Source organism: Camelus ferus, chromosome 4, assembly GCF_009834535.1.
Source record: "Camelus ferus isolate YT-003-E chromosome 4, BCGSAC_Cfer_1.0, whole genome shotgun sequence".
Classification (NCBI taxonomy): Eukaryota; Metazoa; Chordata; class Mammalia; order Artiodactyla; family Camelidae; genus Camelus; species Camelus ferus.
Window position 1 is genome coordinate 45,456,135 of NC_045699.1, and position 18,328 is coordinate 45,474,462.

At 36.2% G+C, this 18,328-nt stretch overlaps 1 protein-coding gene across 3 annotated transcripts in view; it reads left to right on the forward strand.

Moving 5' to 3' along the window:
* TDRD7 (tudor domain containing 7) overlaps positions 1-18,328 on the forward strand; it is a 63,258-nt gene that overhangs the window by 19,250 nt on the left and 25,680 nt on the right. For all 3 annotated transcript variants that reach the window (XM_032478031.1, XM_032478032.1, XM_032478033.1), the window contains 2 exons: positions 8,259-8,332; positions 10,619-10,836. In XM_032478031.1, the coding sequence (XP_032333922.1) occupies positions 8,259-8,332; positions 10,619-10,836 (292 nt within the window). The remainder of the gene's footprint in view (positions 1-8,258; positions 8,333-10,618; positions 10,837-18,328) is intronic.

Consider the following 18,328-nt stretch of genomic DNA (forward strand, 5'->3'; position numbering starts at 1 on the left):
GATCACATACTAGGCCACAAAGGAAGCCTCAACAAATTTAAGAGAATAGAATTTTTTTTTTGAAAAGTACTTATGTTTTTATTTAGGAACAATCAGAAGATTTGAAATGCCATTTCAGCCCATTTCAAATTGTGCAAGCAGTTTGTCTGTAGTCCCTTGCCTTATCCAAATCCACAGATACAAAATCTAGGAAATGCACCTTTTGCATTTTAGAAATAGCAGCATCCCCACAGGGGACCTTGTGAGGCCTTGGAGACTTAGCCCAGAGAGGGCAGCAGGCAATTCCTGCCCTGGCACAGCCACAGTCCAAAGGCGGATTCTATCTTTCTGTTAAAAACATTTCCCCAGGGTGAAGAATCCCCTTCCACCCAGGCCTGGTGATGGTCACAGTGCACCTGTGCCCCTCTCTCAGTTTTTTTTCCAACCACAGTAGTATGAAACTAGAAATCAACTACAGGAAGAAAAATGGGAAAAGAACAAACACATGGAGACTAAACAACATGCTACTAAAAACTAACTGGTCAATGAAAAAAATCAAAGAGGAAATTAGAAAATACCTTGAGACAAATGAAAATGGAAATACAACATTCCAAAATCTCTGAGATACAGCAAAAGCAGTTCTGTGAAGGAAGTTTATAGTGATAAAGGCCTTCCTCAAGAAGCAAGAAAGATCTCAAATAAACAACCTAACCTTCTACTTAAAACAATAAGAAAAAGAACAACAACAACAAAAACCTCCCGAAGTCAGCAGAAAAAAGGATATAATAAAGGTCAGAAAGGAAATAAATAGAAGAGAGATCGCAGAAACAATAGAGAAGATCAGTGAGACCAAGAACTGTTTTTTTGAAAAGATAAAATTGATAATAAACCTTCAGCGTGGCTCACCAAGAAGAAAAGAGAGAGGGCCCAAATAAACTAGAAGTAAAAGAGGAGAAATAATAACTGATACCACAGAGATACCAAAATAAAAAATCATAGAATACTATGAACAGTTATATGCCAATGAATTGGACAACCTACAAGAAATGGACACATTTCTAGAAACATACAACCTGCTAAGACTGAATCAAGAAGAAACAGACAATTTGAACAGATGGATCACTAGAAGTGAAATTTAATTTGTAATAGCAAAACTCCAAGGAAACAAAGTTCAGGACTTGATGGCTTCACAGGGGAATTCTGCCAAACTCAGCCAGAACTAATACCTATCCTTCTGAAACTATTCCAGAAAATTAAAGAAGAGGAAACACTCCCATATTCATTCTATGAGGCTACCATTATCCTGATACCAAACCAGATAAAGACACTACAGAAAATTACAGGCTAATATCTTTGATGAATATAGATGCAAAAATCCTCAACAAAACCCAATTTGACAATACATAAAAAGGATCATATACCATGATCAAGTTAGTTTTATTCCAGGGTCACAGGAATGGCTCACCATTTGCAAGTCAATCAGTGTGATACACCATATTAGCAAAAGGAAAGATAAAAAGTCACATGATCATCTCATTAGACACAGAGAAAGCATTTGACAAAATTCAGCATTTGTTCATGATAAAAACTGTCATTAAAGTGACAGTAAAGGTCGTTTACAGCATACCCACAGACAACATCATATTCAATGATAAAAAGCTGAAAGCTTTCCCGCTAAATTCAAGAACAAAAGGATGCCCGCTCTTGCCACTTCTGTTTAACATGATGTTGGAAGTCCTGACCACAGCAGTCAGACAAGAATTAGGGAAAGTATCCAAATTGGAAGGGAGGAGGTAAAACTGTCACTCTTTGCAGATAACATGATACTTTGTATAGAAAACCCTGAAGTTTCCACCCCAAAACTATTAGAACTAACAAATGAATTCAGCAAGGCTATAGGATGAAAAAGTAATATGCAGAAATATATTGCATTTCTACACACTAATAATGAAATATTAGAAAAAGAAAGTAAAAAAGCAACCATATTAGAAATCACATCAAAAAGAATAAAATAGCTAGGAATAAACTTAACCATGGAGGTGAAAGATCTATACTCTGAAAATTATAAAAGATTGATGAAGGAAATTGAAGATGATACAAAGAAATGGAAAGATCCCAAGCTCTTGGATTAGAAGAATTAATATTGTTAAAATGGCCATACTACTCAAAGCAATCTATATATTTAATGCAATCCCTATCAAAATACTCAGGACATTTCCCACAGAACTAGAACAAATAATACTAAAATTTATTTGGAACCATAGAAGACCCCAAAATGCCAAGGCAATCCTGAGAAAAAAGAACAAAGCTGGAGGTATAACCCTCCCAGGCTTCAGACTATATTACAAAGCTACAGTAATCAAAACAGCATGGTACCGGCACAAAAACAGATACATAGATCAATGGAACAGAATGTAGACCCCAGAAATAAATCTGCACGTCTATGGTCAGTTAATCTACAACAGAGGATGCCATGGAGAAAAGACAAGTCTCTTCAAGAAGTGGTGCTGGGGAAACTGGACACCTACATTAAAACAATGATATTAGAACATTCTCTAGCACTATATACAAAAATAAACTCAGAATAATTTAAACACCTAAACGTAGGACTTGAAACCATAAAACTCCTAGAAGAACATAGGCAGAACACTCTTTAACATAAAGTTGTAGTAATATTTGTTTGGATTTGTCTCCCAAAGCAAAAGAAATAAAAATACTATGTGTGAAATAGACAAACAATAATGGTATATTGTATAACACAGGGAATTATAGCCACTATCTTGTAACAACTTATAATAGAGTATAATCTGCAAAAATACTGAATCACCCACCATGCTGTACACCTGAAACTAACATAATATTGTAAATCAACTATACTTCAATTTTAAAAATAGTGATAGTACTGAATCTGGCAAGGATACAGAGAAAGTGCGTCACTCATACATTGCCGTTAGAAATACAAAGTTGTACAGCCACTCTAGAAAACAGTTGGGGAGTTTCCTTTAAGAAAGTTAAAACATGAAACTACCATATGACCCAGGAATTCCACTCTTGGACATTTATTCCAGAGAAAGGAAAACTTACGTTCACATAAAAAGCGATACACAAATGTCCATAGTAACTTTATTCACAATAGCCAAAAATGAAACCACTGAGATGTCTGTCAGTAGGTGTTCAACAAACTGAGTATATCCACACTAAAGAATACCTTTCAGCAGTGAAAAGGGAGTGAACTATTGATACATGCAACAACTCAACGGATCTCAAGGGAATTATGCTGAGTGAAAGAAACTAATCTTAAAAAGTTAGATACTATGTGATTCTATTTATATAACATTCTTGAAATGACAAAATTATAGAGATAGAGAACAGAGAAGTAGTTGCCGAGAGTTAAAAGTTGGGGAAGGGGAAAGGATGTGGCAAAAAGGGGTAGCAAGAGGGAGCATTGTAGTGATAGGACGGTTCTGGATGTTGATTGTAGTGGTGGTTACACGGACCTCTATGTGTGGTAAAATTACACAGAACTATATGCACATACATGTACATGTAAAACTGGTGAGATTTGAATAAGCTCTGAATTGTACCAATGTCAGTTGCCTGGTTTTGATACTGTACTATGCAAGATGTTACCACTGGGGGAAACTGGGCGAAGGGTACATGGGACTTCTATGGACATTTTTTTTTTTTTTTGGTGAATATCCATGAATTTATGAATATTTCAAAATAAAAGTTTAAAAATTGATAGCAAAAGCTGGTTTTAGTTTTGAGAATTAATATAATATATGCTTTTGTCTCTTGCCTATCACAGTAAGAATTTTGAATTCTGTGTAGTAGAATGTCTTATACATTCTTGTACAATGATTTCTAGAATTACATACGCAGTTGTCTTCAGCTGTTTTTCTTTGTATGGATTACATTATAGACTATTTTAATTATAGTCTATTAAAGATGTTGTAAAACATCTTCATTAAATCCTTTTTTAAAGAGCATAATGACAAATTGAAAGAAATCTTTTAAGAGAAATCTAAATACCATCCAGTTGCAGAGATTATGGGCAGCCTTTCTAGTTATAAAGTCAAAGAAGTTGCTTTTATCAGAGTAGAATAGCCAAAGATTTTATTTCTAAACTTAAGAAATCTTAAGCAGTAATATTAAGTAGTGTAAGCTATTATGAGTTTAAACATTTTGGATTTACCAAATCTTTTGAGAAGCTGATGAAAGCTATAAATGATCTTCCTAGAAAAATTAATTTATGTACATATACGTGCCTCTTTGTATACTAAAACAGGAGACACATTGGCCCCAGAAGACCATTCTGAAAAATGCTGGTTAAGAACTCATGCCTGCCAGTTAACAAACTAGAAGGTTCTAGAAAAATAACACAACTGATATTCTCTAATATTGTAGGTATCAGTCTAAGTTTACCATGTGTCTACAGTAAAATAGAAAGAGGGATCAAAATTGAGGCTATATAATTGATTTGTGGTTTCTCTGGGAAAAGTTTATTTCTAAAATAATGTAGTTCATCACCATTTTATTTTGTTAAAGTGAAAAGATTATTAAAATGAGGCATTGAATATATTTATGCATTAAAACATAGATGAATATGGTGCTGAAGGCCAGGGTCGCATTAGGCCTAGAAAGAGAGAAGTTGCTGTATGTAAATTGTAGTAAGTAAGATCATGGACTTTGAATATGAATAAAGGACTGTTGGCATTAGCCAGCAGGCAGCATGATTGAAAAGGCCTCTTTCAAATATTAAGCTAAAGTAAATAAATGTAGATTTCTGAGACTTGTAGGTGTAAAACTCATGTACTAAATATTTATAGGAAGCGTTTTCTAAAATATGTTGTTCTGATTACAGAAGTACTTATGTGTACGGTGTAGAAAATTTGCAAAGTATAAAAAAGTAAGTGGAAGAAAAAAAAATCACCTCCAATCCAGACATAAATGTAAACATTTAAAAGTATCTTTCTGTCTTACATAGTTATATACATTTAAAAAAATACAAATTGAGTCATGTATTACTATCTTATAACCTGTTATAAAAGGCACTATATTGTAAACATTTTCCATATCATTAAGAACACATCTACATTATCATTTTTAGTGTCAGGGTAGTCCATTGTCCAACCACCTATTGTTGAATGTAAATGATTTTCTCTATTGTAAGCAACTCTACAGTGAACATATTTGTAGAATAGTCCTTGCATATACTCACAACTAGTTCCTTAGACTACATTGGTAGAAATAGAGCAACTAGATAGGGGATATACACACGAAGGCTTTACTAATTTGTGCTCTAAACAAATTACACCAACTAGATTCTTCTAAAAGCGTATGGGAATGATCATTTACTTGTTCCTGTGCCAACATTGGGCATCAGTTTTTATTTGGTATTCTAAAAGGTGAAAAAATGTAGCTGTGTTTTCATTTCTGTTTCTTTTATTTTAATTCTTAAGAAAGTTACACTTTTTCATATGTTTATTAGCCCTTTTATGGCTTTTATGAGTTACATGTCTTTATCCTTTGGTTTTTTCCTTCCTAAACTGTAAAAGTGATTTATAAATTAAGGATGTTGACCCTTTTGTCCTATAATATGTTGGCAATGTTCCCTCAGTTTATTTAATTATTATATTTTTGATGTACAAAACTTTAAAATTTTATATAGGTACATCTATTAATCTCTTCCTTTACGGCTTCTGCCTTTAGGTGTTATGCTTAGGAAAGCATTTCTACTCCAATATTATGTAAATATGTCTTCTGTTTTCTTTCAGAATTTTTATGGTTTTATTTTTTGCATTTAAATCTTTAGTTCATCTGGGATTTATTTTGTTTTATAGGTGAGAATAGGAATCTTCTTCCTGTTAGCCACATGTCCTAATATCATTTATGACGTAATCCTTTCTTTCCCAGCTGGTTTGACATGCTGTCTTCACCAATACTAAATTGTTGCAAATATATGACTCAAAGTTTCTGGGCTTTCCATTCCTGTCTATTCTTCTGCAGTGCCAAACTATTCAAATATGATAACTTTATATTAAGTGTTAATAACCTTTACTTTCTGCTTCCTTCTCTCTGCCTCCTAACTTGGTTTGTGGCTTTTATCATGTGCTTTTCTTATACCTACTGCCCCTATTACAGCACTTAGTAGACTTTGTTCTTATTTATAGATTCTATCAGTGCATTAATTATCTACTGTGTAACAGATGAACAGATTTAGCAGTTTACAACACATACTTATCCCCTAGCTTCTGTGGGTTAGGCATCTAACAACCACTTAGCTGGGTCCTCTGCTTCAGAGTCTCTCATGAGGCTGCAGACAAGATATCGGCCATGGCTGGGGTCAGCGGAGCAGGAATCCACTTCCAGGCTCAGTCACATGGTTGTTGGCACATTTCATTCCTTTTGAGTTGTTCCTTAGATCTGTCTGGCTATTGGCCAAGGACTGCCTTCAGTTTCTTGCTACATAGGCCTCCCCACATGGCCATTTGCCTCATCACAGCCAGCAAGGGAGAGAGTATGCTGGCAAAGTGGAAATTAGAATCTGTTGTAATCTAATTATTTATAATCCCCTCAGCCTTGAAGTGTCCTATTGATTAGAAGCAAATTACTCAAGGTGAGGATTACCACAGCTGTGGATACCAGGAGGCCATCTACTAGCGGCTTACCACAGTCAGTTTTCTCAACTCTGTGTAGTTCATGAGAGTGGTGATATTTCTCTTGTTTATCATTGATCATTACTGTCTGACACAATGTCTAGCACATAATAGTAGATCCTTATTAAATATTAGTGGGATGATAATTGTGTCTCTAATAAATGACATGTTTAAATTTGGGGTTTTTTGGGGGGGAGCAGCGTAAGTATTTGTCTTTTAGGAAACAAAATAATGTCTTTCATACTTATTGTTATAAAACTGGTTTGTACCTTTGTTATCTTACTATGTTTGTTTTTCATGTGTCCCTACAGTTTTCCTTGAATATCTTCCTTTTGTTGTGTTGGCTCTGTTCTTTCCTGTGCAGTAGACCTGTCAGTGCTTGAGCCGTAGCAGTTCCTGCTGTACTTTCACTCCTCGCTCACAACACTCTGCTTTCTACTAGAGCCCTCATAGCTGACTCAAAGCACAGGAAGATTCCAGCTTACATTTTTAGGGCTCTGGTCTAAGGGAGAGGATGTCTGTCTCCCTCCCAGCTCTGCAGAAGTTAAGAGTTGGATATATGTTTTTGGCATCTTCTGTCATTATACAGATGTATTAATACACAAATGTGATGTTCTCATAATGGCAGAGCATCATATACTAAATAAGCTTTTTACTGGTAGCCTACAATCTAATAATTTCTTTTAGAATTAAAATATTTTGATGAGATGTGCTTCATTTCAAAGAATTGATCTAATTTTTAGAGTATTCCATACTATTCAAAAATTGTGAAATAGGCGTACTGTGCCACTACCACCACTCTAGTCCCATAGCCACTGCTGGGCAAGATGTAGTCACTGATTCACTCAGTCGTCCCATTTGTTCTTACCGTTTTAAACATTTACCCTGCTTTGTATGTACCAAGCACTGCCCTAGGCATTAGAAACAAAAATAATTAAGACACTTGGAATCTAGTGAGGGAGACAGAGATGAACACAAATGATTTCTGTGTACGGAGAGGGTGGGGGGTTATTTCTTTGTCCTCGTTTTTGGGAAATCTTTCTACATATATCTAGTATAATTCACATGAAAATAGTGAGGGTAGGACATGGAAAATCTGTGTTTCTAAGTATTAATTAAGGAATCCCCTTTCTGGTTTGAAATGCCACTTTTATTGTGTGCTAGGATATTATGTAAATTGAGTGTTTCTAAGCTTTCTGCTGTTTTACTTAACTGTTCAACTATTTTAAGTGTTGTGCCTTTATAATACATTTCAATATCTGGTGATACAAGTCCTTCATTTCTTAGTTATATTTCAAAATTTCCTTTATGTTCAGCTGTTTATTCTTTGCATCATTTTCTTTATTTTATATTGATAATCCCCTGACTTCCAATTTCTTTTAAACTTCTGGTTAATATTAGCCATTAATATATCATCTCTGGTGAATATGAAACATGAAAGCTGATACCAGGTATTATTTTAATTTTTGCCCCTTTTTGAAATTTTTTTTCCCTTTTTGAAATATTTTAATGACTTTGCTATTCAATGCCACAGAGACTTTAAATGAAAAGTATAGCATTTAAAATTTGGTATTGGCTTTGCTATTTGAATTTTAATTTACTTCTTTTTTTATACTGTAGGTTTAGCCCAAAGGCATCCCTTCCACCACCTTTTCAGATGCATCTCTCAAGAACCTTTACTAAGGAAATGAGTGGTATGTCTTCTAAACATTGTCTTCATGATACATTACGGCTTCTGGAACCTCAGAGCCCCAAGAAAAATATCTGGTGGTGGCTTTTGACTTTTGCACTCACCTTCTCCTACTTGGAATATATTTCTCCTCCCCTCTTCCTAATTTCTTTAAATTTTGAATTGAAGTGATGTACAGGGAAAATATTATCTTCAAGGATATCATTACTCTGACTTAAGGCCTTTCTCACAGCAGACCTATTCTGTTTTACCTCCACATGTCACCTGCAGAGATCCTTGTGTCCCTTGTCACTCACTCATTAGAGAATAAGATTTAAAGTACGTAAATGTGGGACATCAGCTCATAAAATAGTTTCAGATACTCAGATACCATGTAAAAGCTGGTCTCCTAAACTCTGTGCAGTGACTACTGAGCATCTTAATATGAATATAAGTGATTCCTCAGGTTATAAAATCCAAAAGGGCTATTAAGAAAATGATAGGAAACATAATAAAGTCGAAGAATCTGAAGATTGGAAATGCACCCACTTACCTTGCCTCCTCCACCCAAAGTGTAAATCGTCTGCTCTTTGACCCACTCTAGGGACACTATTTTCAGAATTAGTATTTATGCTGCATGAAATTTAAATGTGATTTTAAATGATTTGCTGCTGTAAGTGTGATTCTTACTGAGTTGAAATCATTTTTTTCCATGGGAATACATTTCCAGTATTTCTGATGGAAATAAATTGAACAATTAATTGTGTTTGTATCGATCACTTTAACATATGTATTTTCTGAAAAATGGCTATTCAGTAAAGTTGTATACCCTTTAGAGGTTGTAAATTCTTTAAATTAGAGTAAGCTTTTTCTGCAGAACCAAAAGAACTTGTTTCAGGAGGATTGCAATTCACCCAGCAGCTGATTTACACACATTTATATATAACTTCTCTCTGCTAGTAGCGCGGAGTGCTTCCTTGATTTGTTAACAAAAGGTACAAAAGCTTAAATGACTGTAGTGGCCCCACAGAGCAGGTACATTTGCAAGGACTCCAACTGTGTGTCAGCTGCTGACACTCTCTTTAAGAGAGGGACTGGCCAGTTCTGAGAAATTCATCTTTTCCTTCTTCCTAGTTCTTTTATTTATCATTATTTGGCAAGAACTTTATAAATCAGCTATGCCTTTAATAGGAGATACTTCTGGACATTCTGGACCCTTCTGTTTGCTGAGCCAAACTAAGTGTCAGCAAGGCCGTGGAGGGGTAAGGCAGAGTTAGTATCCAGCTATCCTCAAGTAACAGCTCTCCCTTTGTCTTCCTGGCATCCTCAGAGGTCAGCATCCCCAAACCAGCCTATGTGTGTCTCTACCAGCTTGTTTAAAAATGAAATAAAATTATTGAATCTCACCAGAAATACTATCTTCTTAAACTATGAACGTATTTTGTTTATAGGTGGTCATTTTTAATATACCTCTAATCTGTATCCTAGTGAAATTTAGAAGAGGTTTGGAATGAGTTTCATAGTTCTTAAAATGCCAGAAATGTCAGCTATAGTGGACAATTAAATTTCTTTATTGCCTCAGAATGTTAACACAGGCATTCTAAGTTGTAAATAAAAAATAAATGTGAGTAAGAGAGCTAGCCAAAACTTTTTAAGTATTCATTTATGAAAAATAAATGATTTGGATTGGGGAAATAAAAACAAATCATTAATAACTATCTATGGACACCAGATCTATTACTTATGTTTATAAACTGAGGCTAAGATGATTATTACAGGTGGATCAACTTTTGAACTTCTGTTTATTGCTATATTATTTTTTCTCATTAATAAAGGGAAAAATTGATCAAATCTTAAAACCTGGACAATTACTTTTATAAAATGTTCTTTGATTTTACTGTTAAGGCATTATCTTATGCTTTGTAGAGTATAGCTTTAAATTCAATATTACATATATGCTATTATTGTCTAAAATTTAACCTTTCTTAGTTGCAATTAGAAAATGATTGGTTAAATAATAAATTTCATTATTCTTTATGAAGCAAGATCATCCTGATGTTTAAATTAAACTATGAAGTACCCTTGTAAAATAAAGGGGCTAGGCTCCCTCTCTGGGTGGCTGTTGACCCTGGTTATTTCAGGGTTAAAACTTAGAATGAAGTTGACATCTGCCTAATCCTGCTTTCTTCCAAGTCTCTTGACCCCTACAAGCCTGAAGAATAATAAAGCCTAGAGACACAAATACTAGGTAATGGGAGTAATCTAAAGTGTTAAGCATTCTGGTTAATTCTATCATTTTTTTAATTTAAAGATAATTTAAATCAGGCTGTTGAAAAGCCAAATGTCACGCCTCCTGCCTCTTACACTTATAAAATGGATGAGGTTCAAAACCGCATAAAGGAGATACTAAACAAGCATAACAATGGCATTTGGATATCTAAGCTTCCACATTTTTACAAAGAGTTATATAAAGAAGAACTTAATCAAGGAATTTTACAACAGTTTGAACACTGGCCTCATATTTGCACGGTACGTTTCTTCTTATTCCTCCCTTCTGATGCCACCTCCCTGCCCTGCTTTCAGATTTTGAGTTGTTAGTCATAGCACCTTTTATCTGGGGAGCATGAAGCACATTGCATAATTTTGCTCCATTAACCTTTATCCCTATGATTAACACATCTCTCTCAAGGTTGAGGGCTGTGTGTGTCATAATTTCTGCTTTTATATATTTTGTTTTAAAATCATCTTTAAATGTGTTTAATATATGCTAACATATATACCATTTTGTATTGAACTGTTGCCCATAGATACTGATGGCTATGTCATTGTAATCACTTCAGCTTACCAGTAATAGAACATTTTTTGTTAGCCTCAGATTTTATATGATTGTTCCTCAGCATTTTTAAAGATATTCAGCTGAACAAATTTTACTTATTTTGTCTAATTCTTTATAGAGTACCATTTTTTAAAATTAACGTAGGGTTCACATTTTAAATTTTTACAAACTTCTTTGGAGAAAAAAATTGAAAAGTGAGCTGTTCAGTTCTCATACCTGTTCCTACTTGAGTATTTATTATAATAAAATGATGGATCAGAGTAGTTTGTTAGAAATCTTATTAATTCAGCCAGAAATAGAGACAACTAGATTCTTAAACCAAAGTAATTAATTTTCAGATATTTCTTAATGTTTTTATTTACATAGAATACATTCAACAGCATAACTGTTATAAATGGTAGGATTAACAGCGACTTGGTACTTCTAAGCTTATAAGTGCTTGGTGCTTCTAAGCTTAAATATGCATGACAGTTATTGTTTGATAGAAGGCTTTCATTTCTTTAACTTAATATGTATTTTGGCCCCTAACCCTCTTGGGCAGAATGTAGGCCATTCCCTCTTAAAAGCACCTGGCCAAAGGCAGCATGTATTTTTGTAACTACTTTTCCCTCCAGGGCACTTGACCAACTCAAGTCCCCTGGGCTTTCCAAGCAGGAGTCATCCATCCATCCATCCATCCAGCTATCTTATTTGTTCATACATCATTTATTGTGCACCTCCAGGTACCAGTCACTGCCTTGAGTGCTAAGAACAATTCAGGGCAATGTGACATGCTGATGAATATACAGTGTGAAGTGGAAATATCAAACTCTGGAAATATGGTTGTTTCCCTACTTAAAAAGTCATGAATGTTTAATGATCTTAAGAATGTTACCCCTGATTTATATTTAATGTGGGGTTGTTCTTACAGTGGGAATTCCTAATTCATTTCATTTTTACTCCTTTTCGGGAAGAGTATTCTCACTTGATTCAGGCTTAGCAGCATTGAGGACCCCCTTGGTTTCCCTAATCTTGGAATTTTTGAGGTTTCACCAGGCTGCTCAGTTTGAAGGTTCAGGGCCTGGAGCTCCTTCTTGGACAGCATATGGTTCTTTTATTTTTTAAATCCATAGACATTCATGAATGTATGTCTTCAATGAACTTAGAGCCCCTTTTACTGTCACAATAAACATATAAGTCACTATTATACTTTGATAAAGAAGTTATCTTTGGAGTAAACAATTTTAAATTAACTTCATAGACTCTTCTTAATGTATTATGTTTCTGATTATTTTATACTGCATGATAATTACTAGTATTTGTATAGCTTAATTTATAGCTTTTGGGGGGAAATTTTCATCCTTGCTAGTCTACATATCTGCAAAGCCTCGAAATTTCTCTTGCTAGGATTGCAAGTGAGAGAGTACCTGTCTCTTTGACGTTAAAATTTTATTGAAGATGGATGGTTTCCTACTAAATTTCAGGTGCACAACTGATACTTAATTTTTTGACTTCTCAGATGCATTTTTGTGGCATGATTACTTTCTGTCCAGGCAGTGAAGGGTAGAACATGAAGCAGAAATGTAATATGTCTTCCTTGTTTCTATGCTGTGCCTCAACTTTGAATAGGACTGTTGAGAAGCAATCACACTCAGTTTTTAGATACGAGAATTTGCTTGGTGAAGTATTGTGTCTAGGATGACAAAAACTGCCAGTCTTAATTATGTCTATTGACATTTTTCAAAACTGTTTTTTCTAATAGCTCTGAATATTGTTTAACAGTCTGCTCATAAACAGTTTTAAAAACTGTTACATCATGGTTATTTTTAGACAGTTTTAAACAGTTACACCATGGTTATTTTCCCTTTTTCTGACTTCTTGCTTTTCACTTTGCTGAAAAGCAGAAACACTGGGAGCATGCCCAGGGCTGTTTCTCCTATAAACAAGGTCAGACAGGTTCAAACACCGTACAGAAATTTTAAGGTAAAAAGGGCTTAGTAATGTGTGCCTCTCTATATGACTTGTTGTGAGAGGTAATGTGAGGTTGCTTTTCTGGAACTTGAGACAGAAAACTTCCCTGCAGGGCCCCATAGTACAGTAGAGAGTTTGGGCTTTGGAATTAGGTTTTTGCCTTAGCCATTTCTTAGCTATATTTCTTTCATCATGCAAATCAGGGCCTCAGTCTGCTTTGAAATGTGACTTTCTACCCATCTCTTAGAGTTATTAGAATTAAATGACAAAAACTGTAAAAAGCAGCTGTCAGTACAGTACAGACACATAGCAGGTGTATGGGAAAGGCAGCTATTATTTTTTGAGGGGCAGCCCAGTTTAAATGAAAGCAGGTTAAAACCCACTGTAAACCAGAGGCATGCCCAGCAAACTACAGAGGAACTTACTTCTATGAAAACAGAGGAAACTGAAGGGGGCAGAACAAAAGTTTAAATTGAAAAATAAGGAGCAGTGGATAAAGGGATTGAGTGAGACTCCAAGATGCAGTGAGTTTCTGCCATCCCAGAGGAGCAGATCCTGCTCCCCACAAAGGTGATGAGACTTGGCTAGAATGTACAGTGAAAGCCACAGCTGCCAGCCAAGATCATCCCAGAAAGATCTGCAGCACATTTAACCAGGGTAATGTCTTCCTAAAGGGACCTGTGAGCAAGAGCCTAACCTTGGGCCAGAGTGAAATTTATCCGAATATAAATAGTTGCAGTTAGCATCAGTATGACGTTCTTACTGGGAAGAGGGATGGGAGTGAAAGAGAGTATTAGCCTTGAGATACACAGAGTCTATAAAACTACTCGTCCAAGATGGTAGAGGAAGAGTTTCTCTGGGTAGATGGTTTGTGAACAGTCAGGGGTACCCTCTGCAAGGAACTTTTCACCTTTACCTTTTATTAACTTCCTGGGAAATATGCCACAAACACTTGTGCTTTAAGAGAAGCGACTAAAAATTATAACCCTTTCTGAGTTATGTTGGACGTAGAGTGAAGCATCCGTGAACCACTGCAGGGAGGGTGGCAGAGTCGGTGGTCTGGGATGCTGAGCCGGACAGGTGTGGCTTGTCTCAGGGTGTTTTCCTGTGTGCAGCATGTGCCCCACGCACTTCCATAGAGGCTTCGGGTTTGAACCTATCAGTTTTGTCTTTATTGAGCCCCATTTCCTCTTCTCGTTCTCAGTTGTCTAACTTTTCCAGCACTTCTCAGCTTTAGCTCAAAGAGACTGAGCTCTGAAGGAGGTCCTCAACCAGTCTTTCTTTCTGTGAACTGGCTAATCATAAGGTGTAGTCTTCTTTGATGTTTTCGTTGTTGCCAGATACCTAGGGGTCTTTATTCACTGCTGAAATTGAGTTTTTTAATTGGTTTGGTTTTGAATGTCAAACCATTACTAATGCTTGAAGTGCTGAAAGGCAGGTCTCCAGGTAAATATGAGTTTACCGTACTGTCTCAGGTTTGTATTGGGTGGTGACCATATAAAATGAAATTTAGAACTTAATTTAAAGCTTCAGCACAAAGAACCGCTACTCAGTGGGAAAAAAAAATTGTGGCTGAATGAGACCCATACAACTGCTTTGGAAAACTTTTTGATTTAATTGGACAATACCAATTCCTTTATAGAATCCCAACGAAAATTCTAATTCCGTAAGAAACAGTAAGTTTACCTCAGCAGCCCCACGCTGCAGAGTTAGTAGGTGAGCCTTCATCGACTCAAAGGAGTTTGGCTTCGAGAACTTTACAGCACAAGTAAATTAGAAAGGAAGAAGTAAAGACCTCTTAGAGTTCAGAAGAAAGTTTCTAGGCATATAGGATGAAGACTTTTATTTATGTGAATATACAGGACACCTGAAGAAGGTGATGTTTTAAGTCCTTGAGTCTCACATCTACCAAACCCAAACTGTCAACTCCAAATTTATGAAAACCCAGAGGGATGTGAGAGAAGTAAGTTGTGATATCAAATGAGACAGAAATCAAGCTAAATATAATGAACTTGTGGAAATAGAAAGTTTAAGGCATGTTAGATACTAAAATCTTCTGATGATTGCCTGAGGATATGGCTTGAACTCCATCGTGTAGGGAGTTGATCTTTTATGTTACCTACCTGTCTCTGCTGTTGGAAAGTGGAGGTGAGGGTCCATACGTGGTAAATATATGGAGTTTCAGGTCATGCCCATTCCCAGTCATTGGACTGGTGATTTTTCGAGTGGGTATTAAAACCAAAGAGAAAATGTAGAGCCACAAAACAAAGAAAACATGGAGGAAAATGGCAGGATAATGGTCCTCAGACCTCTCCTACAGAACAGGAAGCCTTTTGACCCCCTCCTCAGGTATGTACCTGAATCAAGTACACTAAAGGAACTAGAAGTTGTAAAAGCACCCTCCTGAGAGATCCAACTGGAATGGTTATTAGCAACTGATTATCACACTAGGAAAATAATAAAAGCCATGTTTCAAGTAGCTGTTGATTACCTTGGTCATTTGTGAAGGCCAGAAGAGAGCTGTTCTGTTTTGGGGGATGAGACAAGGTATCAACATGTAAATCTGGTCAGATGCACCAGAGCACAGTGAAGGATGGACAGCGTACTGTGACCCACAATGTCTTGCCTTCGGGGAGATTTCTCATAGGCTGAGGATAGACATAGTAATAGGTGTCTTTCCTAAATCTATTGACCAGAAAATTAAGAAGAAGCAAGACACATTGTGGAAGACAAATGGTGATCATATTAGAATGCCTGGGAAAAGCAAATTTCAGTTTTATGAAAAATTTAAAACAGCTTATATTGAAAAAATTAATTTGTTTTAAATTATATATATATTTTAAGATCTTAGCAATATGAGGTTTCATGATTTGTCCCTTTGAATTGAGTAACTCTTCAGCCATTCTCCAAAGATTAGTTACTGAAGTACGTGGACCAGGTATTTTTTTCCATATCACTAAATTTATCCATGAATTTTTATCTAACATGTTGAAGGACATCTGAAACAACTCCAGTTAGTATCAGGTTCAGTTCCTAAAGTCGGGCCTATGTTTAATCTTAGTAAATGCAAATTTGAATTTAGTGAGGCAAAGTCACCGGAGAACAAAGTGGCATTTAGGCACATAGCCAGCCCTCTAGAGATAAGAAGCAGCCAGTAAAAAATGGAAAGTGCCAACAATTCAAGGAACTAGTCGTTTGGGGATTGGTGGTGGTGGGGTGGGGTATCTGCTTTAAACAATGAAAGTAAAACTGCTGAGGAAAGAAATCTGCCTTCTAATTCAGATGATTATTTGGCCATTGTTTGTGCTTTGGATTATTGGCCAAAAATCTCCTTTGTAGGCTGACTGGCAAATCTTGATTTGAATGCTGCAGACACAGCCCAAGAAGCTTACTACTTCCAGATATCTCTAAGCATTATTCTGGAATAAAGGCCAGAAAAGTGGGAATTCTGCTCTTGCCCTGAACAAATTCACATCAAGTAGACCTAATGTTCATAACTTCTGTTAAGGTATTAATCCCTAGTTGAAAGAATTTAGTGTGCTTGTCATGGTCAGAGGTAATGTTTAGAGGTTTGACAAAGTGCGTTGTTAGGTAGTTGGTCCTGATTGCATCTAAAGCACTGATGGGAATGGAAGCTTTGGGACCAGAAGTTGGGGAGAATGTTAAACACTGAGGTATCTCATATTCCCAGTTCACTCACTGGAAAGAAAAAGACCATAAACCTGCAGGGCTGTTAACCCTCCTTTGGGTTAGAAGAGGCTCTGTGGACAGTTAGGGCAGGAGGCTTGTGAGAGTTATTTTAGATGAATAAAACATTCTGCGTTCCACAGAAATCAGCCTCTACCATCCACTTCAGAGAAGGTGTTGCAAAGAGTTGAGAAGATGTTGTTAGGTGAAGGCTGAAAATGGGTTTTCAGAGGGCCCAGAAGTTTCGGCTGACTTTGGATATGGAGGACTGCCAAGTCTAAATCTAAAATTATAATAACCAGGATTTTGTATGACAAGTGAATAACTCACATAGAAATAGAATTCTATTTTATTTTTCCATTTTCTCAAAAAGTATGTTTCTCAAACCTTCCCCAGATACCCAGTCTGTATTCTTGTATCTCGAGTGTCTTTAAAGCACACTGAAGATTGGTATTTTAAGTTTCCAGACTTTAAAACAGGAGTCTCTAGAGAGGTGGACTAACCATTGGGAGCAAAATGAGGAGTGTCCCAAATGTTTGTGTTTCTGGGCTTAAAATTAAAGACACAAACGATGAAAATCATATAAATACTATTCAGAGTGTCACAAGGTGTCAGCAGGAGTCCACTAGTTATGTCGGGGGATTCCTGAAGATGATAAACATGGGCTAGTTTGCCTCTGCCTTGATTGATGCTTTAGGTTTTTCAGGCATGGACTTTTCCCAAAACTTAAGCACACATTGGCAAAAGAAAACGAGGAAGAAAACCTAACGTTTTGTACTTTTATTACCATTCATTCTCCTCTTATTTATCATCTAGAATATATAGTCAGACTAAAAGGAATCAATCTTAGTATTAAGTCAGCTAAATCTTTTGACTTATTAAAGCTTTTCTCTGATAACAAGAAAATACCTTCTTTACACATACATACAGTTGACCCTTCAACAGTGTGGGGGTTGGGGCACCAACTTCCTTTGCAGTCGGAAACCCTTGTATAGCCTACAGCCCTCCATATGCACGCTTTCACATCCACATATTCAACCAGCCACGGATCATGGAGCACTGGAGTGGGTATTTAAAGAAATCTGCATGTAAGTGGACCCATACAGTTCAAACCTGAGTTGTTCAACGATCAACTGTAACTATGTTGTCTCTTCCTAAGCATTATATAGAAAATGAGTAAATGAAGTCAATGTTCTTTACTAACAAGATACGCATCCAGAATATTTTATTATTCTTTTCTTCTTGAGAAAAGGGGTACTTCTTATAAGCTTGTATTATTAACTTAGTGGTCTGGAGTAGTCCTAAGGGCTTAAATTTCAGCTAAGCACTGGATGAATAGGACCTGACAAAATAGAAACATTTCAGAGGGCTATAAATACTAACTTCAGTCTAGTCAGAGGTTGAGAAACTTTTTGTAGAGGACCAGATAGCAAATATTTTAGATTTTGCAGGCCAGGAGCTATGTGACTGTCACCCACAGTCGGAACAGCTCCTTGACTCCAACTCTGCTGCTGCAGTGCACAGCACCTGTCCACACTACAGAGAGCG